The 27,707-nt window shown below is 39.2% G+C and overlaps 1 protein-coding gene across 1 annotated transcript; it reads left to right on the top strand.

The window, feature by feature from the left end:
• Positions 1-1,468: 1,468 nt before the first annotated feature.
• RAB12 (RAB12, member RAS oncogene family) lies at positions 1,469-27,289 on the top strand. Its single transcript, XM_086609200.1, has 6 exons — positions 1,469-1,721; positions 15,096-15,156; positions 22,957-23,095; positions 23,629-23,718; positions 24,692-24,796; positions 25,279-27,289. Exons 1-6 carry the CDS (start codon positions 1,478-1,480, stop codon positions 25,390-25,392), a joined length of 753 nt encoding a protein of 250 aa, XP_086465326.1. The 5' UTR covers positions 1,469-1,477; the 3' UTR covers positions 25,393-27,289.
• Positions 27,290-27,707: the final 418 nt, after the last annotated feature.

Below are 27,707 nucleotides of genomic sequence, written 5' to 3'. Positions count from 1 at the left end.
AATACAAGAAGGACATGGAGCTGCTGGAGCGAGTCCAGACAAGGGCCACGAAGATGATCTGAGGGCTGGAGCACCTCTGCTATGAAGACAGGCTGAAAGAGTTGGGGCTGTTCAGCCTGGAGAAGAGAAGGCTTTGGGGGTCATCTTATCACAGCCTTCCAGTACCTGAAGGGGGCCTACAGGAAAGCTGGAGAGGGACTTTTTACAAGGGCATGTAGTGAGAGGACAAGAGGTAATGGCTTTAAACTGGAAGAGGATAGATTTCAATTAGATATAAGGAAGAAATTTTTTACATTGAGGGTGGTGAGGCACTGGAATAGGTTGCCCGGAGAAGCTGTGGATGCCCCATCCCTGGAAGTGTTCAAGGCCAGGTTGGATGCAGCGTTAAGCAACCTGATCTAGTGAAAGACATCCCTGGCCATGGCAGGGGTTTTGGAACTAGATGATCTTTGAGGTCCCTTCCAACCCTAACCATTCTATGATTCTATGATTCTACTGCTGGAAGTCAGGCCCACATCCTTGCTGCCAGCTGCTGCTGAAAAATCTAGATTCTGTGAACTCTAGGTCCTCAGAGCTTGGAGAGGTAATTTCCTCAAAAATTACAGTGAGCAACGCTCATCCTAATCATTTTCCATCAAATGATTTATGACACTACTTCCGCTAATGCCATTTTTAACTCTGCTTGGAACTTGACCAGGCTGCTACGAAAAGGCCCGTGCCCGGGAGCAAGCCCGTCACCCCGACGGATGAACACGCGGTGCGGATGTGATAGTGCGGTCCACTCCCAGGTCGACAGCAGAGCCACGCGTGCCGCTGTGCGCGGGGGGTCACCAGGGGCCGGGGTCCGTCCGGCTACCTGAAGGCGAATTTGGGGGAGACCCCACCGCCCCGGCAGGGACAACTCGCTCCGGGCTTCGGAACAAGGCCTGACCGCGCAGGATTCAGGCGCACCGGCCCGGACTCCAGCGCGGACCCCCGCGTTGGCGGGGCTGAGGCACCGGGGCAGCCCCGGCCCCGCTCCGAGAGCGCTCGAGGCGGCGCGGGGCCGCCCTCCCGACCCCTCCCCGCCCCACTCTCGGGGTGCGCACAGGCGGGGTCGGACGGGCGGCGCCGAGCGGGCCCCGGGGCCGCCGGGCCGGGCCAGCCCAAGCCCGGGGAGCGGGCGGGGCGGGCGGCCGTTCTCCGCCCCCGGCACTGCGGCGCGGGCCGCGGCTCCGGCCCTGTAGAGGGCGCTGCGCGGCGCGGCGCGGGGCTGGGCGCGCCGCTCCCGGCGGCGGCGGCGCAGTTCCCGTTCCTGTTGCTGTTGCCGTTCCCCTCGGCCGGGCCGGGCGCAGGGCCGGGCGGTGGCCGTGTCTCGTCCTCGCTGCCCCCTCCTCCCCCTTCCTCGCAGTCGTCGGCGCCGGTGGCGGGGAGGGCGGGAGCGCGGGGCGCGGCGGGGAGGGAGCGCGGCGCCAGCGCGGCGCCGCATGCGTCGCTGATGGAGCCGGGTTCGGGGCTGCCGCAGCGCAGGGTGGGGGGCGGCGGGCTGGACCTCGGGGCGGGCTCGGCGGGGGGGTCGCCGGCGCTCTCCGGGGGGCAGTCCCGCCGCAGGAAGCAGCCGCCGCGCCCGGCCGACTTCAAGCTGCAAGTGATCATCATCGGGTCGCGGGGGGTGGGCAAGACCAGCCTCATGGAGCGCTTCACCGACGACACCTTCTGCGAGGCCTGCAAGTCCACCGTGGGTAAGGCACCCCGCCGGGCCGCGTCCGTCCCGTCCCGTCCCTGGGGAGGGGGGTGTCCCGGCTCCGCTGCTCGCCGCGCCCACCCTGCCGCAGGGCCCGGCCGTGGAAGCACAGGGCTCGGTGTGGTGGCCGCCTTCCCTGGCCCCTCTCCCGCCTCTCCCCCCCGGTCTGGGCCCCCTCCCCACAGGCTGGCCCGAGGCTTTCCCCTCCGGGGCCTCCCAGTCTGCGTCCCCTTCAGGGACCGGCGGTCGCGGTCCCCTTCCCGCCCAGCCTCCCGCCTGGCGGAGCGGGATCGCCTTGTCCCGGGTGGGTTGCTCGACCGTGTGCCGCTTGGCAATGGGAAGTTCACGGGATTTACGGTGAGGGAGCCCTTGGTGCCAAACTTCCCAGCTCTTGATGGAAAGATCGTGGAGGTCCTAGTTGTATTTACAAGTTTCGAGAAGGTGTTGGGTATCCTGTTTCAGCCTTACTAAGGACAAACAAGAAACACAGTTTAAAAAAGAAAAAAAAATAGGGGTGGTTGGTAAAACGGGTCGTTTTGCTTGAGTTTTAGATGTTGCGTGTAGGGAAACAGAAGTATTTTGGGAGTTGAGAAGTTGCACAGTGTGTATTCAGTGTAGTCGATGGGACTTCAAATACTCTTGCAGACCATACTCTGATTAACTCCAGACTGCTGTTATGACTTCATCAAGAAACCCGCCATGATATTAGATCTGAGGAAGTTAATATGTTATTTCTTGAAGAGCAGTACCTCTTGAGCACACTGTGTTTTACTCCTCACACAACTAACTGGAGAACAGCCTCCTAGTTCTGTAGTATGCTGTCTTATTCACTGTTTAGTCATCTGTGTGAGTCTTGGAGGTAATTTAATGCCTGCTGTCTTTTAATGAACAAATGTATAAAGGAAAGAAAACAAGTTAGTTAATCTGCATTGTTATTAGAGTCCTGTCCTTGGAGTTGAACTCTTGAGTATTGCAGCAAGGCGGTTGTTAAGTCTGTGTCATTGAAAAATACGTGTGCTTAACTTAATTGTAGCTCGGAATGTAAGGAAACTTATCTGATGGAAAGTGATTGTGTTGCCTTTTAGAAACTGAATTATTTACTCTCCAAAGCTATCTTCCCCTGACAAAATAATACACAGTTACTCTTACTTTAGTTTTCAATGTGTGTTTTATCAGTTGTTTAACCTCGTAGAAGTTAGAAAGGCAGTGGTAGTACATCAGAGACATAATTCTCAAGTGACGTGTTGTAATGGAGAAATGTTGATGGCTTCTGTAGACGGACAAATTTAACTAAATATATGGCACAGCTGAGGAGGTAGAGCAGTGGAATGTATTCTTTATAAATTCTTCAGGTCTATATATTGTTTTGAACTCATGCACATCTTCTTTGGGTTGACCTACATTAAGGGTTCCTTCAAGGCTGGGCTACTCTGTGTAACTAGGGTTAGTTTCCTCATGTGAATCTTGAGACGTAAGAGGAGGTACTCTAGACCCCAGTCCAGGCTTCTGATCTGGTGCCTTGTAAGCAAAACTGATTTGCTACATAACTGAGACAATGATTGAAGCAGAGAAGCGTCCTTATTTTAGAAAAGAAACCGGAAATAAATGGTGGTATGCTGCTAGACAGAAGATTACATAATGTTTGATGTACAAAGTGTGCCAACATAAAGCAGCATAGGGGAACCAACTCGTGCCAAAATACATGTAAAAAGACTTGACAGTAATGGCATTCTTTCAAGGTCCTCTGACTGAACTTGAGAGCTGTTGAGATTCCCCCAGACCTTTTGACTGCTAAATGAAAGAGCTTTTCACAGTCAGCTTGCACCCTGCCTTTTTTTTTTTTTTACCCCAACTATAAAGTAAGAAAAAGTAACCTCTGCTATTTACATTTCAGGTAGATTGAAAATAACCCCCACTCCAAAATGACCTGAGGTCAGACTTTGATACACAGTTGAAATCATAAAGCTCTTTCTTTGTTACCACTTACTGCAGTGGTTTTCAAGAATTACAAGTGGAGAATGTGTTTTGAAACATTGTTGAAAACCCTGTGACTGATCCAAGTTCAGAGGAAGTTATGTAAACTGAATATACTTTGAGATCAAATTTAAAAAGACTATGTAACCAAACAAACGACTAAAATTTGCTCTATTTACCTTATATTAGCAAAGCTGTATTTTCAATGGCACACTAGAATGCATATTTACTCCCTTACCTTGATATTAATGATCTCAACCTTACTTTTATGATTTCATACTAAACCTGTGGAAGTACAGGTCAGATAGAACAACATGTAACACCTTAACCTTTTGTATGAAAGTTTACAGGCTATTTGGAGGTCTTCTCCAGCAGTGGAAGAATTGCAAATGTCCAAAAACTTTGTCTGTCTCCTGTCCCTAAGTGGTGTTTAGTATAATAACGCTGTGTCATTGAAAAGTTGACTGTTTCTCCTGGAAACGGAAGGTTTGGATTCAATTAAGACAGACAGTGTTTTAATGCTAATTTAAGAAGACTACATTGCCAGAGTGGTAAAGTAAGTTCTATAATAAAAACACGTCAACATGTTTTCAGTCTCATCTCAAAATATTGAAGTTCTTTGAAAGTGTTCAAAAATAGCTTGGCAGATTTCAGCACATTATTCATAACAGCACACGATGTGCTGTTGATCTAAAATTCTTTTGATGTATTTATTTGGGGCATTAAATTAGTTGCATAGAATATTGTGTCTACTTAACCTGCTATTTACATAGTACTGAGAATACTCAATATGCTCAAATATTTACTGATTTTTGCATGTGGTTGTCAGAGGAGAAATAGATGATATTGTTTACGATTTTATGTGGTAGGTCTGAATGTTTGTTCTTACTATTGGGTTATTACTTATTTTTATTATTTGTTTGGGCAAAGAAATTGTTTTTAGAAATGTTCCTCTGTATCTGCAATGATGTAAAATTGCTCTCTTCATGCCAGCGTTAAATCAAAAGTAGTTAAGGAAACTTCTTTTCTATAAAGAAGAATGCTTATGTGAGGGTAATATTGGCATCATATTAGCTTTGTCAACAGACATAAATACATGCATATATACACATATACTTTTTCTTTTAAAAATCTCTTTATGTTTTGTTACCGGACCCCCATGCACCTGCATTATTCACGCAGGAGCTGAATCCAAAACTATCACTTGGAGGTTTTTCAGACTCTTGACAATTAAAAACAAGTATGCCAAATTCATCATGAAAAAGGATGATCTTTCCAAAGGTAGATCATGACTCGTGACCACATTTGTGAGAAGATTCAAAGATAGGTGGTGAAGGAAGAATGCTTGTCTTCTTCCCCTCTTCTCCTCCCCTCCCCAAGCAGTTCTTATCTGAAAGAAATAAATCTTAATTCAGATCTCCACAGTGGTGATGTTAGAATTTTATTTTTTTTAATGGTGCTATCTCACTCTCTCTTTCATTGGAATCTCTTTATTTAATGGTCAAAGGCCTCTGTTCTCTTCCCAAGTTTGTCCAACTCCTGCTCAGTCTCACGGTTGACTGTCCTACCTGCATCCACCAAGTTTTAGCTCATTCCCATTCTCTCTGCTGTTCTTCCATAACAGATCTACAAAATTCCTGTACTCAGCAGTATTTCCTGTCTAATTTTGCCACAGGCATTATGCTTCTTTCTGGGTTTTCATCTCTGAACCTGAGGTTCCTGTTCGCCCAAACCTGAGGCCCTGCGCTGACTCACCTCTTGGGCGGCTGACTCTTCTGCTCGCTCAAATCAAGTTGAGCTCCTTGGCTTTCCTTTTACTCACTGGCTTAGTATGTAAAGATTCTGTGGCCTATTCTTATCCTTCATCTCTTTTCCACCAGGTCTGAAAGCATCCCAGGAAAGATGCCTTGCCCTCAATAGTATCAGAGCAGTTTGGGTGCCTCATGTGTTGCCGACTCCTTTTAGCAGAAGTTCGCACAAACCTACAGTACTGCTTGTAGTAGGTGCTAAAGGTTCCTTCAGTCCTGGTTTACAAGCAAAATCACAGGTAGAGTTACTCAGCTAAGTTTGTAATGGGAAGGTTTGTTGTGGATCAGGATGGGACTGTTGTGACCTGTGATCTGTTTTGGACTAATTGTAGCCTGTGGGATCCAGATCAGTGGCATGCAAATGCACTGCAGCCTAAGACGCCTTTGACTTCACAAAAATGCTCTTTGACCTTCTTTCACCTTACTTTGATGTTAGTGTGAAATGTATGTGAGTTGGGAAGTCATTAGATTTACAGAGCTCTCTAGCTTTTTTTTCCAATCAGTCTTTTCCCTATCAGTTCTTTTTAAAATACCCCATGTCCTTGCAAAATGCCTAACGTCCATCAAGTAAACAATAGTGATGGTGAAGACTTTAGGTTTATCTTTTATCAGAGCAATCTTATGTAAGGCAGCTTCTGGTTTTAATATATATACACATATATATGATATATAAATATATACATATATAACTATATATAAGTATACATATGTTTGGGGTTTCTGTCACAATTCAAACCTTTCTTCATTCTCTTTACTTGTAAAAAATGTGGACTAACAACATAAATGTGAAGTTTCATTCCCATAAGCTTGTCATATAACATAATTCTGTTCATTTAAAAGTATCAGCCTATTCATTTTAAAAGTATCAGTTGATCATTTTTCAGAATTGCCCTTGAAGTTGCTCCTGAGTTTTTCAGTCACCTAGTCAGTATTTATTCTCACAAGCACTGTAAACATGGTATGTGGCTTCCCTAACAATTTGAAAAATACTTTTTTCAGTAAATCATGACAAAAATTATGTGTTAAAAGTTTAGTAATTTGTTGTAATCTGAAATGGAGAACACTCTACATAAAAGTTTAGGAAAAACATCCTGTATCAACTAGAAGAACATTTATCTTTTTGCTACACTTGTTAGTGCCTTTGAGCTCTTTCTGACAAGTATAATTCATTTTAATTTTTCTTTAAAGATTTTGTGTTCTCCTACCATGAGATGGCACTGAAAACTTAGTTGGGGTGAAGAGAGGGAAGAAAGAGTAGAAATAGATGTCTCTTGCTTTAGCACATTGTGACAAAGTAGCAGCAAAGTGTCCTTGCTTTGCACCAGAAATTGGCTCTGTACTCAGACTGCAAAATTTTTGCTGTTGTACAAAAAAAGGAAGAAAGTTCTGATCAGTCATAAGTGTTTCTGTGGGAATTGACCTTCTTATCTTCACATGTCCAGTGTGTCAATACGTTATACATGACCTTTGTCACTAGTGCAGAATAGCGTAAATAAAACAAACATCTCATGAATGGTGCGCTGCAATTACTTGACAAACTACAAACAGAGGAGAGCAGGAGGCTGGAAAATCACTCAGAAAACAATTTTTTTTTTCTTACACAAAACTTTAAGATAATTAGGGAGCAGTATGAACCTGCCTTGTTAGTCTTCAGTTCTGTAACCGTAAGTTTAGGAAATGCAACTTGCAACAGAAGCCTGTGTTCCCCAGGAGCTGCCTTTCACCTTGACGAACAAAGCTGTCGCTTGTCATCGATGCTAGAGACTACAGCAACTGAAGGCACCTGGCAAGTCGTTGTTTGCCTTGGATGTGTCAACTAAGCATATTTTACAGCATTCGGTGTAGTCAGCAATTGTTTTCCATGCGGAATCTTTTGAGTCCTCATAAGGTAACAAAACTATATTTTAAAATAGGAAAATGTAGTAGATAGATGATACAAATTATCAGGGTTCAAGAACAGGGTTTTGGGGACGTATGGGGTTTTTAATTACTAAGAGGTTGTGAAGAAGAGTAAATTTGAAATTGACTTTGTTTTCTTCAATTGTAAACTGGATGTTAACTTGTATGTTAACTTCAGCTGATATAAATATTCAGGTACTGGGTTATATCAGCGCTACAGAAGTGTCACCTTGTAGTCTCTAGTCAGTACATTTATGAGGATACCCAAGTAAAACAACAGGCAAAATGAAGAGGCCACTTGAATGGTGTCGAACGCGGAGTTTAGTGTGCAAGGAGAGGGGAATGCAGCTGTCAAACTCAGTCTCTGCTGTGAACAGCTGAGCGCGTCAAAAGGAAAAAAAAAAAAGTAGGGCCATATGATTCTTGGTTATGGACTTTCCTATTTCTTTCTGGGAGTTGTGAGCTTAAATGTTCATTTGATGAAAAGAGTGCATGCTCTATGCAGAATATTTGTGGTTTTAGCTAAACCATAAAATGGAAGACACAGGCTTTTTAGAGTGCCTTTCATCACAAAAATCCTGAAGTCTTTGTAAATTGTCTTCACTAGGCTGTCCTTAAACAAGAAGGTGGGTTAGTATTCCCAGTTGTTAAGATTGAGACTTTTTAACAGCATATAGCAACACTTTTACAACTTATTTCTTCTGATAGCCCAAGGAATGGGAAACTTGATGCTCAAAAGGGAATGCTAAATTCAGTCTCATTTTGAAGTAGGTTCTGCCTTTTTAAAATCTGGATAGTGCCGTTCATCAAGTAAGTTCAGTTCTTCACATTCAATTTTCCTTTCAGGTCAGGTAGTTGTAGACCAGTAGTTCACTGTGTTTTCCTGTTCTATAACCAGAAGATTTGAAAATCAGTTTTGTTCAAGACAGACTTATTTCTTCCATGCTCCCCTTCCACCTCATTCTGTTTAGCAAAATCTTGGTGCCTGCTTTGAACATAGTGCTGTAAAGTATGTCAAAAGCCTACGTTTTGTGAAATGCTTTATGATTTTACTGTCCACAAGAATGTAAAGAAATTATAACTTTTTTCCATTCTCATTGAGTTTGGGAGTACCAAGCATCTGAGATGTTTAGAAGCTGTATATTGGACATTCAAAAACCACTGACTGTTTCCTAAAAACTCATTACAAATACACCTTCAAAATTTAGTCACTGCATGCATATTACCAAATCTTTTTTTTTTTTTTTTCCCTTGTTGATGTATCTGTTTCGTTCTGGTCTGTAGCACAGTTGCCAGTTGAGATACGGGTAGACTTTTATTTTAGGCGAGCAGTCTCAAATGTCTGCATGTTAATCGTTCTAGAATTACACACTGAAGCTCTATGGACAACGTACTTTACCTGCCTCTCAAATAATCCCCAAACTGGGGCTCGTATCTGACTAACGCGTAATGCTTCCAAATCTCTTTCTAAAGTCTTTAGATTTATAACATGCAGTTTGAAACAGGTATTTCTGCTTTAGTGTGTTTTAAAATTAACCGCATGTCCTACAGCTTCAACTAAAATAAGATATGATGGGATTTTCTGTTTTTTTTTTTTCTTGAAACTGTTTTTGTAACCTTCCCCTCATGTACCTTTTGTTGTTGCTTGCTTGCCTCCCAAACAAGGTGGTAGAAGTCAGTATGAAAGCTATTGAGCATCTTTTCATTGACTTCAGTAGTTTCTGAATAGGTGTAAGTATTGTATTGTATTCATCTAGCTGCAGACCAGGACTAACAAAGATTGTTCTTACTTCAAGAAGCATGTGACCTCAGTCATCAATTGTAGCAGAAGCTAGAAAATTTGTCTCTACAATGCTGTCAGATGTCCAAATTAAATAAACTGTCATAGTCTTTGAATTATGTGTCTGTTCTAGTGGTTAATTAGTATGCAACCTCTGAATTTTTAAACCGATTGTGTTTCTTTAAATGTGGTCTGATTGTTTTCCACTGATTTAATTGCTTTGATGCAAATCACAAATAGGCCTCTGAAAATTTAATCTATTGGCATTGATTTTAGTTGCTCTATTTGCATCTGTTTTCCCAGCTCCTCCTTTTAACTTTGTTACCAGGAAATCTTGACCTCTAAAAGGTCACTCTGTATGCATTAAGCAAAATAGTTTCCACTTTGTTTTTCTGCCATTTATGCAAAAAAAGAAGTAAAAATTGAATACCTAGATGTGAAATGCATAGTAAGAAGCTTCTTCACTATCTGTTTTATTTCTAAACAAATTCTTTTAGCTTTAAAGAGAGAGGGAAGACCCAGTTGTGTGTATTTCAGTTTGTGCTTTAGTAGACAACTTTTAGTTCCTGTTTGGGACAAGAAATTAAGACATTATAGTCTGTTCTGGGCTAGGCTTTGTTTTTATTGGATTTCAGTCTCAAGTTCGGTTCAGTTACAAGATATGTCATCCTCACCGGCCTTATCTAGAACTTCATTAGTGCACTTCTATTTTGAGTGTCTGTTCTCTTTCTTTTAGGGCTGTTTATTTTTGAAAGGAGTGCAGATAGTTTACTGATCTGTGTGGTTAATATACTTTAAAAAACCCCTTCTGTTCTACTAGCCCTTAATTTTCCTTGGAGAAAGCATCGCTTCAGTTGAGTGCATGTAGTAATAGATGTTCACATTTGTGTGAAGCATATTTTCAATCTAAAGTTCATATGCTGTTATCAAAAACAATGTGCTTTGTACAAAATTTTGAGAATCCTTAACTAGTAATCATTTTGCTTTACACACACTGCATAAGTGCTTCTGTACTTAATGTCCTGTTTGATATATATCTAGCCTGTGAGGAGAGGGTAGCAGCTCATTTGCAGCTTTAAGTGGTAGGGCAAGCTGAATCAGTACACTTTGAAATGCTTAATAGATACAAAATCAGAAGCCCACACCAGAAGCCAAGATCAGTAGTTCATATATGTGTATGGGATGTGTGTTTGGATTCCTGAAAAAGATCTTCCCAGAGAAAAATAGGAGTCAAAACCTGACATCCAAAATGCACAACTTGAATTCATAGAAAGAGAGCTGGTGGTCCAGATTTACCCATGGTGTGAGTGTAATAATTTTAGAACAACAGAATGCATTGATTACCTGTGGTCCATGCAAGTCTGATGTATGGAGAGGTAACCAACTTTTTAATGGGAGGGGAGATTGTCATAAGCCTTTTGGTTCCCTTGCAGCACTGTGACCTGGCAGAGGGCACAGCTGAGTATGATCATAAGCACATTCACTTGTTGGCTCCACTGGCATGTGTACATTTGGTTATTAATTGACAATAAATTACCCAGCAGGCATTTAAAATGCAAACTAGGTAGCATGCAAACCAGCAATAGTTTGCCAGTGTTGTAGCTGCTAAAGAGACCCTTAAAAAACCCTTTCTTTTTATAAGATGTGTTGTTCAGATTTAATGCAGTTGCCAACAGTAATTATTGATTCCTCTATTTTATTGAACTCTACATAAAACCATGACCTCGGTTCTATTTGCATAATTAAGGACACAAGAAGCTGAAGTGGCTTGTTTGCGTTAGCTGTTGTTGGCATCCTTTTAAGGGACACCCACCATAACTGGAGGCACACGGTGGGGAACATGTTGGTGTAGCTGTGCTAGTAGAGTGTTATGCCAAGGCTGGTGAGTCCTGTCTGTCAGCGCACGCATTCTAGCACACCGCTGTTGGTGCTCTATCTGGCTTCAGGACTGGAGCGACTTCTGGCAGGATTGAACACAGAACAAACGCACAAGTTTAATAAACTTGGGTGTTAGTTGTGCTCTGGGATCTGCCTTAAGGGAGTAGTATCTGCAAGAACTACCAGTATCGTTACAAACAGCGTGAAACTTGAAAAAATTCTGACAATGTACCTGCATTTAGCAGGTCTTAGAATTAGGTTTAAAAAGACTGAGAAAGACACATCTTGCTTAGAGCAACTGTAAACTAAAAGTTTGTTGAAGCAAGGATTTTAAAGAATTTATCAAATATTGCTGACATCGACAGTGTGGTATTACAAAGCACTTCTTTAAAAAACTGCACCATTTTCTAAGAGCAGACTTAATACCTTCTCTATCCTGTGCTGAATAGAGGTGCTTAAAAGAACTGTTTGCAGTTATTTTGCCGAAGAATGGGAGTTCGCAGCAGTTGGTCCAAATCTTCTGTTCTACAACTGCAAATATAAAGAACGTATAAGACTGGCTTAGTATACGTGAATGGAAGGGCGCAGTTGTCCAACTCTCAATGTCATGTGTGACTAATAAGTATTTGTTATCTGTAATAGGGGAAAGTGTTAGTTTCCCAATTGACTTTCAAAGAATACTAACAGTTTTTTCCTCTTTTTTTTTGGTAGCTGAGTAATTGTATGGATAGCAAAACATTTCATTTAGGTATTTTCATTGACATTAATCAACCTAAATAATTTGTTTCATTGAACTTTTTTCTTAACTCAAGATGATATTTGAAATTGAAATGGAAAATGAATTATTGTGGTGGTGTGTTAATTAAATTACAAATTTCTATGTAAACTCAAAGCACTACCTTGGGCGGGTCTGTGGTAAAACATGGTAATGAAACCTGACAGGCTTAGGAATTTTTCTTCATGTGCAAGAGGAAAGTTGCCAGTTTTTTTTCCTTCAGTATTGGCAGACATGAAGCTTTTGGTATTGTGTTGATGGTTGCAGAGCATTACTAATTGTAAAGAGCAGTTGAGCAACCTTTGCTTAGTTCTGGCAAGCTGACTTAAGTGTTAAGTGATTCAAACAGTTCTGTAGAATAACGTGCTTTTCCAAAACACTTACAGGTTTGCGTTCTTCGTTGCAAAATTCAGTGGTAGGAAAATGTTTCCTGATGTGACTTCAAGATGACTAATAGAAAGATCTCCCTTTTAACTAACAATGCTGTTCACATATTATTTATTTTGAAACTACCTCTTTAATAGGTAGGCTATTATCTACTTCATGTCATTCATATGTTGTGCCTACTGGTCCCAGGAAGTCCTAAGCTGACTATTTTATTAGAACAGAGATTTTTCTCTCCATAGTTCATTATTTATTTTTCCTTTTACAAAAATATAACAAAACCTTTTTGTTCCTTCTTTGTGTAAGACAGCAGTGTGTAAACCACTTCTGTAAAAATAAAAATATTGTGTTGAGTTGGTGAAACTTACATGAAATTCCTGTATTGGTTTTTAATACACGATTTTAGAACAGAGGTGGTTTAGACTTCTTTTTTTTGCATGACAACAAGACTTTTTCCTTACACAGCAGAGCTGTATTCTCTCTCTGCTCAGATCAAGCTGCCCTACAAGTATAATTGTTAGCCTAAGAGAAGTATACCCACCTGTATGAGCATCATAGATTCTTTTTTCTATTTTTGTGGGAGAGAAAAACAAGATTTTAAATTATTTTTTTTTTAACCTGAGTTCTCAGATGAATGGCAAATTGTATAGTAAGTTGTGTATGAGATAATGACAGGATTGAGACTTGGGCAATTATATTCAAACTTCCTTGAGGAAGGGAGAAGTTTGAAGCAATTTCAGTTAATATTATCTCCTTAGTAAGTAAAATTGCTGTCTTGCTGTAGACAAAGCTGTGGTAGTTAAGACAATTACATTTTATAGTTTAAATGCATTTATATAGAAGAAGGGCTTTTAACAGTAAAAATGCATGTGTGTTTCTTTAAAAAAACCCTCATTAATAGAAAAGCAGTTAATTACAAGAATTCTACATTTTGAATAGTAGAGCATAGCTGGATCACTTCTGCTTTTACTCTAACACAGATGGCTTTTCAAAAGTGTAGAAAAAATATTTCTTAAAGTGAGGATTAATAGATACTCTGCAATTGTAATCATTCTAATATTTGTTCTCAATTTGCATATAAATTCTTGGAAATTGCTATTAAAATTGTAGATTGTATAATAAAAATTAGTTTAACACTTTAGCTCCTATATTGCCTAAGAACACTCCTGGGGTTTGAAAAAGATACATTTTGGTAAGTGAAGTATAAACATCAAATGTCCTAAATAGCTCTCCAAGAATTGGTGAATAAGTGTGCTAGACACTTTTAAGGAAATGGAGAAGGAGGACAAATGTTGTGGTAATAACCAGTACTTTTGTCACTGTGTATTGTGCAGCTGCAAGCAGTTTGAATGGATTTTTGTTTAGGAGAGTGAAGGTCAGTGGTCCTTCCAGTTATTTAGTCTAGCTGAACAGTGGCAACCTGCTTTGCGAACTAAAAATAGAATTGAATGTATCCTTTACATTTCAATTAGTAAGTGTATCTAGCTTTTTAAAATATAACCCTTAGATTGTGTCTTACCAACAACCTTACAGATATAACTATCTTTAAAAGTGCTTTGAAATAAATGCCAAGTTAACAATGTGTATCTGGTTTTCAGGATGCACTTTTTTTCCCTCCTACTTAAATTTTCAGGAGTTTTGAAAAGCTTTGTATAAGGGCCAAGTTCAGTCCTTTCTGTCAAAGTTACAATCCAGTCTTGACTCTAACAATATCAGCAGGGACACTTGGCTTTACCAAGGGTAGACATTAGGAAAATGTGTAGGTTTTGTTAGAGAAAATAAAAATCTTTTTCTCCTCTTCACTTTCATCTCTATCTTTGGTATACAATTGTATGTGAAATAGCAAACGTGTTTCCAACGCACTATGCTTCTACACTTCTGTGTGAGTTTAAGTGTACCAGTCTGAACCGTGTTTTCTTGTCTTTTTATTTCCCCCTTTTTGATTTAGCACTGTTAGGAAGGATGGTGTTCAGAAGAAAGAACCGAAGCAAAAGTCTTTGTACAAACGTATAGTAAAATGAACAGGTTCACAAGCTAAAAATGCTATGATATTCTAGGACGTTTGTACCCTGACATATTCTTGTAGTTGAGGTGGTAATCTTTTCTGTCTAGGTACTGTTTGACCATAGTATGTCTTACGTGTTGATTGCCAGCATTATTTTTTTAAATAGAAGTAAAATCTTTCTGTGTAACAAGGTCTTAATGGTTCTGTCTTTGATATTTAGCATGCATTCAAAATGTGACTGGAGTTTTGAGGTGAAGGATAAAAGTACCACACAGGTATGAAAAAAAAAAAAGTCAGATGCCCTCTCTAAATCTAAGTAGCTTGCTACTAAATATTTGCAGGAATTGAGAATGACAGTGCTGACCAACTTTTTCATAAACCAACCACAATTCCAGTACTTCTAAAGTGCTTTACAGATGCTAAACATCCAGCCTGGAAATCAGATGTGTGTTGTTCCCACTTCAGAGACAGCAAAACTGATGTGGAGGGATTGGTTTTGCTCTGTGCCTCCAGGGCACCTGTGGCAGTTGGAAGTAGAGCAGGCTTGTCCTTGACAGTCAATGTGAATAGCGGAGAAACAAACTGTGCCTGTTGTTTTACTGTTATGTTGGGTTTACCTGCTGCTGGAAGTGTTGCACAAAGTGGAAGGTTTATGTTGTGATGCTGCCAAATTGGATGGCTCACAGACTATATAGCGGTTGTCAAATCCCCCTGATGTTCCTGAAGTGACCCATAGTGGTGCAAACCCTTCTGCTTGTTCAGACTGTTACAAGTTGATATTAAAAAAAAAAATAAAAAAAATAATAATTACACCCTCATTACTTTTGCTTCTTATTCCTCCTTTTCTGTTTACTGTATTTTATTTATAGGTGTTGATTTTAAAATCAAAACAGTAGAGCTAAGAGGAAAGAAAATTAGATTACAAATCTGGTAAGTAAAACAAATGTGCAACCAGCAGTATGTTTTAATTTTTATGTTCTAGCATGAATTAATATGCTTGTCTAATACTATTAACTGTTATAAGCTGGTTTAGCTCTTACCCTATTCCTCCTGTTCTCCATTCCCCCAAGACTTAAGCAAAACCAAATAGCTTTCAGATTTTTGTGAGGGTAAAGGAGGAGAAGGAGAGATGAAGTTAGAAATAGGACATGAATGTAATTACCGAAATGTTAATGCATCACAGAGGTCTCAAGCCCCTTTTCCTAGAAAGATATCACCTACACAAGAAATAGGAGTTCTACAAACAACAAAAGATGACTTTATTAAATAGATGTTAGAAGAAAGTACACTTTGGTTTTTTATTTTCTGGACTGTTTAAAACTGACCTTCATTGTAACAGCAGTTATAAAACAACTGTGAAGTACTCTGTAAACTGTTTTTCTAAGACTTATTATAGGCAGTGCTGTTTCTTTGATGCTATATTAAATAACTTTAGAGTGAAGGGCATTCAAGACTAAGTAAATTATATCTACTCTAAACAGCACTGAGAAATAAAACAATCCCATAAAAATAAGGCTCTATACCTTTACTGGTACTGATGACCTACTACAGAAAGCTCAGCCCAAGCTAGGCGTTTCCTTCCTGGAGTAGGTTACATATTTCCTTATAATGAGTTCTCCATGTCAATGATTAATGCAGTTTTTATTGTTTAGAAATTGTTGAGTTTAAGAGCTCCTTTGTTTTGCAGAGTAGTACAGTACATAAACGTCGTTATGAGAGAATAAACCAGCTATATTCTATACATTAATCTTATATACTATTATGTAGAAGCTTAGCTTTGGTTTATTAACAGTAATGCATAATTGGCATTGTAGTTCAACTGTTAAAGCTGCTAACAATCCATAGAGGGGGAAAAAAAGCTCTATGTATTCTCATTGTTACACTTCTGGGATATTCTGGTGGTTTCTCATTCTTAACTACATGGATGCAGTGAATTCAGTTTACTAACTCCTCTTGGCAGGTCACCATCAACTCTGTTTGTCACACCATGTGTCTGTCTTGCTTCCCTCTGAGTTAACTGCTGCTTCATCTTTGGTTTCATCAGTCACTTAACACTTGAATGTTAGTGGCATGTCTTCATCCATCATCTGTCCCTGTTTGGAAACCTGTGACCACAAGGCTGGCAGTTGAGCCAGCAATTGTTAGCCAGGGTCTGCTGGAGCTGACAGAGGTAACAAAAAATTTTGATATAGAGATGCTACTGTATGCCTGATATGAATTCTTGCTATGAAATGTGCTAAGCTTATCGAACTATATCTTCATATTGAATAAATACTTTATAGGAGAGGTGTTTTGTTGGAAAAGTATGTTTAAACCATTATTTTCCACATATTGAGAATATGCTAGTAGGATATAGGAAACTTTAAAACTAAAAATTTTTAGATTGCTAAAATGTGACCATTACTCCTGTGCAAAGCCCTGCTAAAGTGGTGGAGAAAACACAGCATAAAGAGATAGTATTTTAAAATACCAAATCCATGAACACAACATCCTGCTCCTCAGTGTCACTTTCTTGCCAACAGTGGCTGTTAAAATGCTGGTCTTACACTTAACTCTTAAAACTGTCTTGACATACTTCTAATTTTTTGGAAAAGCAATTAGATAACCACTCATTTGCTAATTTATCCTGAACTATGTTGTGTATGTTGTTGGGCCTATTTATAAACTCTTGTTATTATAGAATCATTTTGATTGGAAAAGACCCTTAAGATCTGTTAACCTAACACTGCCAAGTCCATCACCAAACCATGTTCCTAAGCACCACATTTACACATCTTCTAAATATCTCCAGGTGTGGTGACTCAACCACTTCCCTGGGCAGCCTGTTCCAATACTTGACAAACCTTTCAGTGAGGAAATTTTTCCTAATATCCAGTCTAAACTTCCTCTGGTGCAACTTGATGCTGTTTCCTCTCATCCTGTTGCTTGTTACTTGGGAGAAGAGACTGATACCCACCTCGCTACAACCTCCCTTTGGGTAGTGGTAGAGTGTGATAAGGTCTCCCTGAGTGTCTTTTTCTCCAAACTAAACAACTTCAGGTCCCTCAGCTGCTCCTTATTGTACCTTCAATTGTTAGATTAAAAGAGGAAAGCAATTTACAAAGTCGAACACTTGGAAGTTTAGAAATACAGACTTAAGCAGCCGCACAGCTGATCCTAAGTCAGTCTCCTTTCATACCTACACAGAGTCAGAATTAAGGTTGCCTCATACTCCCTGGTAGTCGTATGTACAATGATTACAGTAATTTTTTTAAATCTCTTTTATTCGGTGAACACATAATTTCTAAAGTTTATGCTTTTCTGCTTTCTTAAAATTATTAAGGTTACACTTTGAAGCCTCAAAGTTTGATTATTTTTTGTTCATTTGATGATTCTACTTCAAAAATCAAATGAGCAGTTTAAAAAGGAAGTTTAACTTGGTGGTTTTATGCTCCCTTGACCTGTCTCTCTCCACTAACCACTCTATCAACAGAGTGTTCTCCACAGACCTCTACCACTTGAATTTATGAAAAAACAACAGTACCATGTTGAATATATTGAGCAGAGAGGTGTGCAAGACTTCCTTTTGAAACCAGCTTTCACAGCTGCTGCTGTTAGTAGAGCGTTAGTATAGTACTACACAAATTAGACTCGTCTCCCATATTCATTTCGCAATGGGATACTCTGCACTAAGGATCACAGAGGCGTCTGCTCTCGCCTCTAGCTTACCTGTTCCTACCTGGTCCCTGCTACCTCACAGTACCTCTTCCCCTATTTCCCTGACTTTCGGTCAGGAAACAACCTCCTGCTCCTTAGATTACGAAAAGGTAGAGCAGCACTGAGGACGCAGAGTAGCGTCCATCTTCTCTGTGCCACCTGGAACACTAGTAGTGCGTCTTGGGCTGCCGGAAGTGGTGGATACAGCAAGTCTGCTGCAACATTGCAGTTCTTGACTGAAACAAGCTCATGCGTTCTGTGGGAGGTAATGCATGCATGCAGCTCAGGCCATGGGGTGAAGTGACCAGAACTACTGGGTAGCTGAAGTGTCCAAGTGAATCCAAGCATCTGTGAATCAGTCCTTTTTCAACACTTGAAAGCTAGACCAAATAATAACCCACTCTCATCCTTTAAAGCATAGGTGTTCCGGGAGTTGCTTGGCAGGACAGTAGGGTGTCTGTCTGTGCCCTCTTAGCTGAGTAACCTGGGCACTCAGCTGACACAAGCAGCAGTCACTTCTGCCTTCCTCTCTGGAAGCACCTGGTTAGTGGAAGCTGTAGTGCCCTGCCGCTGCACCAGTTCCCTCTGGGGAGCCCAAGGGGCTCTCTGGTATCTCTACAGGTTTAATGCCCAAGGAAGCTGGTGAGCTGGCAAGAAAACAGTCCAATTTGCTTCTGAAGATTGTTGAAATTGGTGCTTTCTCATAAAAAGTTCACATTCTGCCAGCTCAGCATTTTCTAATGGATGGTTGTTGTCTTGGAAAATCTCTGGGGCGAGGAGTAGTCTGAGGAAAAGATCAGCTGTGCTGAAATACAACAGAATATAATTCCTTCTGTTCAGTACCTCTGAAATAAATTATTTCATATAATGAAAGATTTTAAATATATTTGTGGGTTTTATGGAAGTAAAAAGCTCAGCCTGACAAGTAGAATTAACCTCTAAAATTACTTAAAAACATTTTAAAAAATATCACCTGAGGGTTCCATAAAAGCACAGAGCATGTGAAAGTGTTAAATTTTTATTTATGCTTAAAAATATTTTCCTTTTTATTGCCACTTCACACCACCACTCATAAAAAATTAACTTTACTTCAGAGCCAAAGACAGTTTTGAGTCTGTCTATGTGTTTGTTTCAAGCAATTGTTTTAGATAGACATAGAGAACACTTATGTAAACCAAAAATTATTCAAACCTATTTTAATTAAGATCAACTGTATTTGTATTGTATTTTATGCCGTCTGAAATAGTGAGAATATGGCAAGTCAACACTTGAAAATGGGCTTTGTGTGGCGTTTTTATTTGCTTTTGTTTGGTGTAATGTTTATTTGTATTTTTGGAGTGATGTCTATTTTCTGTTTTGGAAACAGAAAAACAGAGTCAACCAGTGAGGTTTTGTTATTGCAGATTATAGATGGTCAAGGAAACACTGTATGTTCCTGATTACAATTGAGAAATACCAGTATTTTTCCATTAGAACAATTTCTTGAAAAAAAAAATCAATAAAAGAAAACTGCTTTTAGCATTAAAAAGGAATAATCTGTTGTATTTTTTCAGTTATGCCAGATTATTGATTAAGTTGTAGTAATTTATTATTTGGACTTCTGGAGTTTGAATTCAACTGACTCATTTCTTATGTTGATTCTGACCAGAGCAAATGAAGACCTAGCAGCACTTGGCATCACTTACAAAATTAATGAAGTTGCGTACTGTTAGCCCAGTTAAATAATGGTCATCTCTTCTTCCAGCTTTCCACTAGTGCTTCAATAGCTATCCTTACTAAAATACTCCAGCTGCAGGAGTGTAATACATCAATGAAAATAGTATAGCAAACGTTATTGCTCCAGCACCACACATGAAAGGGAGGCATTTTCAGTTGGATATGGTTTTAATGTTAGCTCTGCATTAGGGATTGTCGTTTTTTTTTTCCTCAATATTGGAAGAATTTACTGCACATTTTCATGAAAAAGAAGACACCGCCTGGGAGAAGACGAGGTTTTCCATGTGAAAGATCAACTTGGTACTCTTCTCAAACTGCAGCTTATTTAGGTAGCTTGGGGTTGCATTCTAAACTTACTTATTGAAGAAACAGTTTTCCGATTTTCACCTTACTATTTGAAGTCTAGTACAATGTTAATCTAATGTTAGAGACCACAGATTCAGCTTGTTTTCTTCCCATTTTTGAAGGAAACAAGGATTAGAATATCATGCTAACAGTCAGAAACCTGTTGACTGGTTTTGTTTAAACTTGCTGCTACAGTAGAGACATCGACTGTGTGATGTGTGGGGAAGTCAATGACTTAAAGCAAGGCAAAGAATCAGCCATAATCCACTGTAATTAGCATGACTGGCAGGTGACAGTCAGTGGCCATCTGGCGATTTAACATATGTAGTGGGCAGCCAGGCTGTCCACAGCTGTTTTAAACTGGCCACAGCCTGTGGTGTGTCTCCATTAGCCAGCAAGCCAGACTACAAGTTGTGTGATATTTGGGTGAATGACTTACACAAAGGGGAGTGCAGGACCTGAGAGTACAGAGAGGAGCAGCAGCCTGGGAATACTAAAAGCTTTTAAAGAGCCTGAGGGTGTTGTGGGGTGAGGAGAGGCTGATAGTACCAGGTAGACTTGGAGATGCAACGCTCAGCAGACTAGGGGAAACGTGCTGTTGGAGATAGCTGGAGTGCCAGAGTGTAATGTTGCATAGTTGGCTCCATCGCCTTCACCTAGGCTTACCCAGTGTGTTGATGACTGTCTTCAGAGAAGGTAGTTGAACAGTAATGTGTTTCCCCTCTGTTTTTCTATGAACTGAGTGATCTGGTGCCCTGGCAGCCCTCCTGTGATGGAGTTGCCAAAGGTCCTTAGCACTGACCTGAAGGCACAGCCGGGTGACTCTGAAATAGCCCCTTTATTTCTGTGTTCTGGTAGGGGCACAGAGAAGAGGGGGAAGACCGACCAGCAAAAAAAGGCAACTTTTTCTGTTATTCTTGTCAAAGATAGAATTGATTCACTCTTCCACATCAGGTATGCCCTTCCACCTGCCATCTAGTGCTCAGAACAATGGAGCTGAAGGGTTCCATCCTTATTAGGCTTGATCAGTAGACTGGATTAGCAACAGATGGCAGGGGCTGCTCTACAAAGTCGTAATTGTGAGAAGTCTGTTCATAAACACTAAAGCAATGTTATCCATATGTGGAAAATCAACGGTTCATTTTTTAATTTTTCATTGAGTGAATATCCAAAGGACTTTTCAAAATATAAATGTGATTGTAGTAGAGAAGTAATGGAAGAGACAGTAGAGTTACTTTCTCTGAGTAATACTTAGATGTAATTTCAACTTCCAGAACTTGTGTTAATTTAATAAAAATCCCTCATCAGTGGTAAGAAAGCAACCAATTAGCCATCTAAAACTCGTCTGCAATACTACTGGAGCTTGACCTTACTGAAACAGGCCACCTGTTTTCATCTTCTGTAGAGTCCCGAAAGCTTGTATGATTGTAATTCTGAAGTTCTGAGTAGGGAATGGGATTTGAATAAAAATAAAATAAAAATGGATGCGATAGGAATTTATTCTTTTCTGCCCCATATTGCAATGCCATTGGCGTCCAGTGAAGCAGTAGTCAGTATTTTTCCACAGGCTATGAAGCAGAGGTTTCAAATCTTTTTCTAGTGGACACTGCTTTATTTAGCAACAAATCTTTGCTAGTGATTTCACAATCAAGTACACTTGTGGCAATTTCAGGAGAAAGTTAAGTACTTCTCTTTTAAACCTGCTTAGTTAAAATTCTTAAAGACTTTGTGAAGAGCAAGATAGCTTTGTGGTAGTTTATTCTTCTGCCTGTTGTGCATAGACTTTAAAAGATTTCTTCAGGACAATAGATGTGGCATTTTGTGAACATGACTTTTTTTTGGTAACAAATGTTTTGGGTCTCCATTGTTAATCTCATTCCCAAATTCATCCTCCTCCTCCTTTTGTCTAAAATGTGACTGTTGAAGAGAGTTCCTTTTAAACTTTTGAGTCCCAACACACATACGCATATTTTCCCCCATCCACTCCTAATTTTGGTCCATCTTTTGACTCGCTCTAACAGTGAAATTTCAAAATTATCCAATGACACTGAGGGCTGCACTCAAGCAGCAAGAACTTGATCATCGCATAACTTACTTTCCCGTTGTGATACCAGTCACATTTTAAGACCTAGCGTATGCACCACCTATTTTTTCAGTATAACTGCCAAAAATCTTCCATAAGCAGGTTTGATGGTATGATTAAAAGCAGTTCATAGGTTTTCATGGTTCAGTAAAAAATAACCCTTCTGTCTCATCTATTTTGGAATATAAGCCATAGCTAGTCCAGGTGACATGGTGTCATTGCTGGAAAATAGCCTCGAGTGTAAATGCACACAGTCTGAAATACCTACAATGCTGAAAGTGAAACTGGAAATGTTATTTGAACACCTCAGTTTAGTACATGTAAACATGAAAGCCCGGTACCTATTTTCAAAAGCCATACCACATAATGGTTGCTTACTCTTTTCATTCACTTCTGCCAGTAGCTTCTGTGTTAGTTTTAGAACCATGGCTAAACTTCTGTGGTTGATCCAAAAAGGCTCTGAAAAGTTGAATCATAATGATCAGTGCATTGCTTATTTTATAGTTGGGTGTCCAACTGTGTTTGATAAGCATGTATCTGTTTCTTTTTTTCATTTTTTCAGGGCTTAAAAAAAAAAAAATCAAACCCCAACAACACAAAACCAGCTGGTACGTTTTCATTGGACAGCTTGATTCTCAGACACATGTGGAACTGTTTGGTGGCCCTTCTTGGTAAAGTTAGTAGGGAATAAGTTGTCCTGATACAAAAACTTTTTATGATTGAAAGTGTTTGCTCCATTTTTTTCCCCTGAAATTCACACATATAGAAGGAAATAGTCAATATAGAGTGTCTAATGAGCGTGGGGGTGTTTTTAGTAAAATGTAAAGAAAGTTATTCTGTACTTGCAAATCGGTGAAATATTTGTGCCAATGTTTGCTGCTGCTTCTTAGGGACACAGCAGGTCAGGAGAGATTCAACAGCATTACCTCAGCTTATTACAGAAGTGCCAAGGGAATTATTTTGGTGTACGATATCACCAAGAAGGAAACATTTGATGATTTACCAAAATGGATGAAAATGATTGATAAGGTAGGCCTTAAGTATTTTCTTTTTACGTTTTTTTTAATAAAGCGATTGTTTTCCTCAAAGGTACTCTATAGGACTTTTGACAGTATTGATGCAGGATTATTAAACTAATGCCAACTATTTTTTTCTGGATTCTTTTAGCCAGGATTTCATATTAATGTGTTTTTGTTGCAAAATGATTGTCTGTTCCTGCTTCCTTGAGCTAGAATTGTCCCAGTTAGAAGTGTCAGTGGAAATCTGTAACATTACTCATTTACCTGTGCACTGGGGGAGAAAAAAAAAACGTTTGTTTTCTGTCTGTGAAATGTTAATTCTTAGATAAACTAGAACAGCTAGTTCTCAAGTCATGTTTTAAAAATAGAATTTAAAAATTGAAGTTGAAAATTTTTGAAATAATATTTGGGAAGAACTTTTACATATAAGCTGTGTAGGTATGCTTCCTTATTTAGTAGAGGAATTGCCCTTTTTAAATATTGTTTTGGCATTACAAAATCTTCACTTCTAGATTTATTTAATTAAAAACGTTTTAATTGCAGTATGCTTCAGAAGATGCAGAGCTTCTATTAGTTGGAAATAAACTGGACTGTGAAGTTGATCGAGAGATTACTCGACAGCAGGGAGAAAAGGTAAGAACAGGTCTAACCAAATTCTTATTTACTGTTAGAAGCAAAACTGCTGTGGCATTGCTGCTGACGGTCCATGGCTACTCTTGTTCTGACTGTTAGACCTAAGGAGCATACTGAGAGTGGTGGTGTTCTGTCAAAATCCACATGGTGTTTACTTACTTTTATAGAATGTGCAGTTACGTTTTTTCCTCCTGGAGCCGTATGTCTTTGCTCTGAAGAAAGAATAAACTAGAAGTTGGCTTACACTACGCAGTGGTGCAGGGGATTCTCCTTTTTGGGCTTTGAAAGAGGATATAGTGAAGACTAGAATCACAAGTGGAGATGTCTCTACTCAGGACATCTTTGTGAGCCTCCTTCCCAACTTTTGCTTTTCAGTAGTATTTTAGGACAGGCAACAGCCCTGCTTGGTTACTTAGCTCACCTTTGTTTTCATGTTTCTTTTGTTCTCTTCCAACTCCAAAAATGGTAAGGAACCTGACAAGAATATGTTTTAGTATAACACTCATAGCACCATCTTGATCAGGACGCTATCAATATGGACATACAAAAAATGTTTTCCTTCAGCTACCTGTCATGCATTTGGAAGTAAAGTATTTTCTGTTAGAGAGTCAAGGCTAGTTCTTACATCTGTAGTTCCCTTTTCTGCATTTTAATAATAGGGTTGCGATTAATTCTTCTGAGAAGTTCTTTCTTTTTGTCAATCTGCAGCAATCCACGTCAGCTGAAGACATTAATTCCTCAGATTTAAGTATGGCAAAACGCAGCACACTTTTTCAGTAAACCAATTTTAAGTGAAAATTAGCTATATGTGGCAATATTCACTGTACCTTGGAGATTCAGGATTATTAATTGAATTAGACTTCAATGATAGATTTGGGGAAAGTTGTGGGATTTTTTTAAAGGTTTTATGAGGAGTGTGTATTTGCTGTTTGTGCGTAGCTTCATGTAGTTACTTTATTTTTTCTTCCATCAGTTTGCACAGCAAATAACTGGGATGCGGTTCTGTGAAGCAAGTGCCAAGGATAATTTTAATGTGGATGAAATATTTCTAAAACTTGTTGATGACATTCTGAAAAAGGTAAAATATTCAGGTGGTGGTTCCTCTGACTACAGAAATGGTCAATGTTTAAATAATGACTGCAGGTACTCGTTGAGAGGACATAGAGGGCAAGGGCACGCAGTCGGGTGAAATTTTTGGTTAATATATAGTGGGCATGATGTAGTTCAGAGACTCTGCACTTCAGTTAATAAATACAGCTGTTGAATTTGGTAAACATCTGCTCCTATTTGCTATACTTCCTCTTTCCTGTAACTTCACTATATATCAGCCCAGCTTTCATTTGTGGGCAGTTGCAATTTGTTTAGGAAGTGGCTTTGTGTTGATAATGTAACTTTTTTCTGAAAGAAATTCTGAACACAACTTACTTGAATGTAGTTCACTAAAAAGAACCAAAAATTCCTTAAATTGAGGCTTTAGCTGAGAGTGGACTCTTGAGACAAGCTCTTTGTGCTGAGTTCTATGCAGATAACTGTTTACAGGTGATTTTTCTTTTCTTTAAGATGCCACTGGATGTTATAAGAAATGAGTTGTCCAACAGTATCCTGTCCCTGCAACCAGAGCCAGAAATTCCACCAGAACTGCCTCCTCCAAGGCCACATGTCCGTTGCTGTTGACTTGTTACTCCAAACAGAGTGGAAAATAGGAGTGGGAGGGTAAAGGAAGTATCTGTACTACTCTGCACTACAATCATTTGGCAGTTTCTTGTTGCACTTTGTTATTCGAGTCAGAGCTACACACTAACTTGTAAATATGCAAATATGCAATCCTGTGTAGGATTCAGCTATAACATTTAATTATTACCCCTCTCCCTCACAATGATGTTTCATTCATTGCCCCAGTGTTATAAATACTGTACAGTCGGTGGAGATTTACCACACTTCCAGTTGAGGAGGAGGAGAAATTAAATCTATACCTATTCTTGACATAAATGTTGTAATAGTTCTTGTTATTATAAACAGGCAGGCAGAAGCTCTTCTGGTATGAAGATAAGTATATGGTGCTTTGCTAACTATTTTAAAGACAAATTTTTTAAGAACAGAGGACTTTATGTACAAAGCTTCCATAATCAGCATTATGTTTCCTTTTCATGTAGTAAAAACATTTTTGGCTGTAGCATCCTCTGCTGACTGGATTTATTGAAAAGCTAAGTTTAATTTTTTGGCAGTCTTTTATTTATTTTGTTTAATGCTGCACCCCTTCTTTGTGTAGCAAGACATCACATCTGGTGCAGATCTAAGATTGCACTCTGAAATAGCATATATAATTTTCTGCGTAAGCATAAACTTGGTTGCAAGAATCATTAAGTTTCAGTAAAAGAATGGAGATATATTCGAGCTCTAAAAGAAGGTATAAAAAGCAATGCTGCTGTCCTAGACAAATTCTTTTTTAAAAAATAAAAAAATAAAAAATTAAGATGATACATTTTCCTGTGTTAAGGAATATATATGTGTATTTGTCTGGACATCTGTAGGGTTGGGGGAAGGGAACCTAAGGTAAAATTATTTTCTTTCCTAATGATGGAAATTATTCCCATCATACAAATACTGTGTTAGGGTTTTGTCTGATAATGAATTTGTGAATTATATCTTTGGTATATCTTTTATTAAAATGCACTGTTTAGTTTAGCTGTGGTAAATCAGTAGTTACATATTTGAATAACTTGGTGTGTCCTGAATGTTGTGGTATTGAAAAACATTGTGGTCTTTCTAAAAGAATGAAGTGCAAATAAAATTTTGTATTTATGAATGACAATGGAACTGCACCTGTTATTAGAATGGCAAGTATCAAATGATGGGTAAAAGGTAGAATCTGGAACAACACTTGTTTTAATTATGTTATAATTTACTTTTCAGTTTGACAGTTCCTTTAGGTGTAGTTAGAAGAGCAGCGGACGTTAGGTGTTCACCTTGATCACTGTTCTGTTGGGAGAGCAGCTGATGACCTAGCCCAGCTGATATCTTCAAATAGCATGTGACTGCTTGTCATGCTGTTTTAGCGGGTGGTCGCCAAACTATTAATTACACTGGCAACACAAGTATGAACCAGTCTTTTGCACACTACAGCTTCTCTGCTTCTCATTCTCTGGTGCTGGAATCCATTTTGTCACTTTTGCCGCTCTTCTAGCCAGAATACTGGCACTGACCAGTAAGATATACCACTGACTTAAGCAGCTTCTCTCTTTTTTCTGGAAGGTAAAAAGACACAACAAATTGTTAACATTGAAAAAAAAATTAAAAATGGAGCCCTTATTTCCCAGAGTAAGCTCTGATGTTCTGAATCACACCGGGATTTCAACTGACAAATTAAGGAAGCGTGGTTGATATTTGTGCTTATGTTTTCTGCCACCTTGTGCCTAAATGGTTAGCTTTTTTACATAGTAAACTTACAGTTTGCTATCATATTGGTAAGGTAAAATCAATTTCTAAAGCACTTGTAGGATTTCTGATGGTACTGTGGACAATAGCAAGGAAGGGAAAATTATGGAAAATGAGTTTTAACTTGACAACCATTTTATTTTAGCTGATTTGTTTTTATTTGTACTTAGAAACTTGTGATTTTTTTTTCTGCAGTTTTTGAATTTAATAAAAATTAAGAAATTTGACTTAGATACACTTTCTTGTAATTCTGTGCTGTTTGTATATAGACAGATTGGAATCCCAGTCTCTTGTACCAAAAATTAAAAATTATTGCATTTAAGAAAGACATATTTATGTAAGACTGCTTGAATGTATTTGATTATTCATTGGAAATTATAAAACGTTCAGGAAACCTGTTTGCTTTGCATCCATTGTGCTATGAGACTGAAGAGGTTTTTATCTCCTCATTTTATCTTTGCAACTTTTATATGAGTCAAAACAAGTTCAATTTTTGTCCTTGCTCCATCTAGCAAGAATTTGCAGTGTGGTGTGGAAGGATGTGTGGGGGGGGA

The sequence above is a fragment of the Tauraco erythrolophus genome, chromosome 3 (genome assembly GCF_009769465.1).
Source record: "Tauraco erythrolophus isolate bTauEry1 chromosome 3, bTauEry1.pri, whole genome shotgun sequence".
NCBI classification, from domain to species: domain Eukaryota; kingdom Metazoa; phylum Chordata; class Aves; order Musophagiformes; family Musophagidae; genus Tauraco; species Tauraco erythrolophus.
The sequence above is the reverse complement of the archived record's forward strand: the minus strand, read 5'-3'. Positions and strand labels throughout refer to the sequence as shown.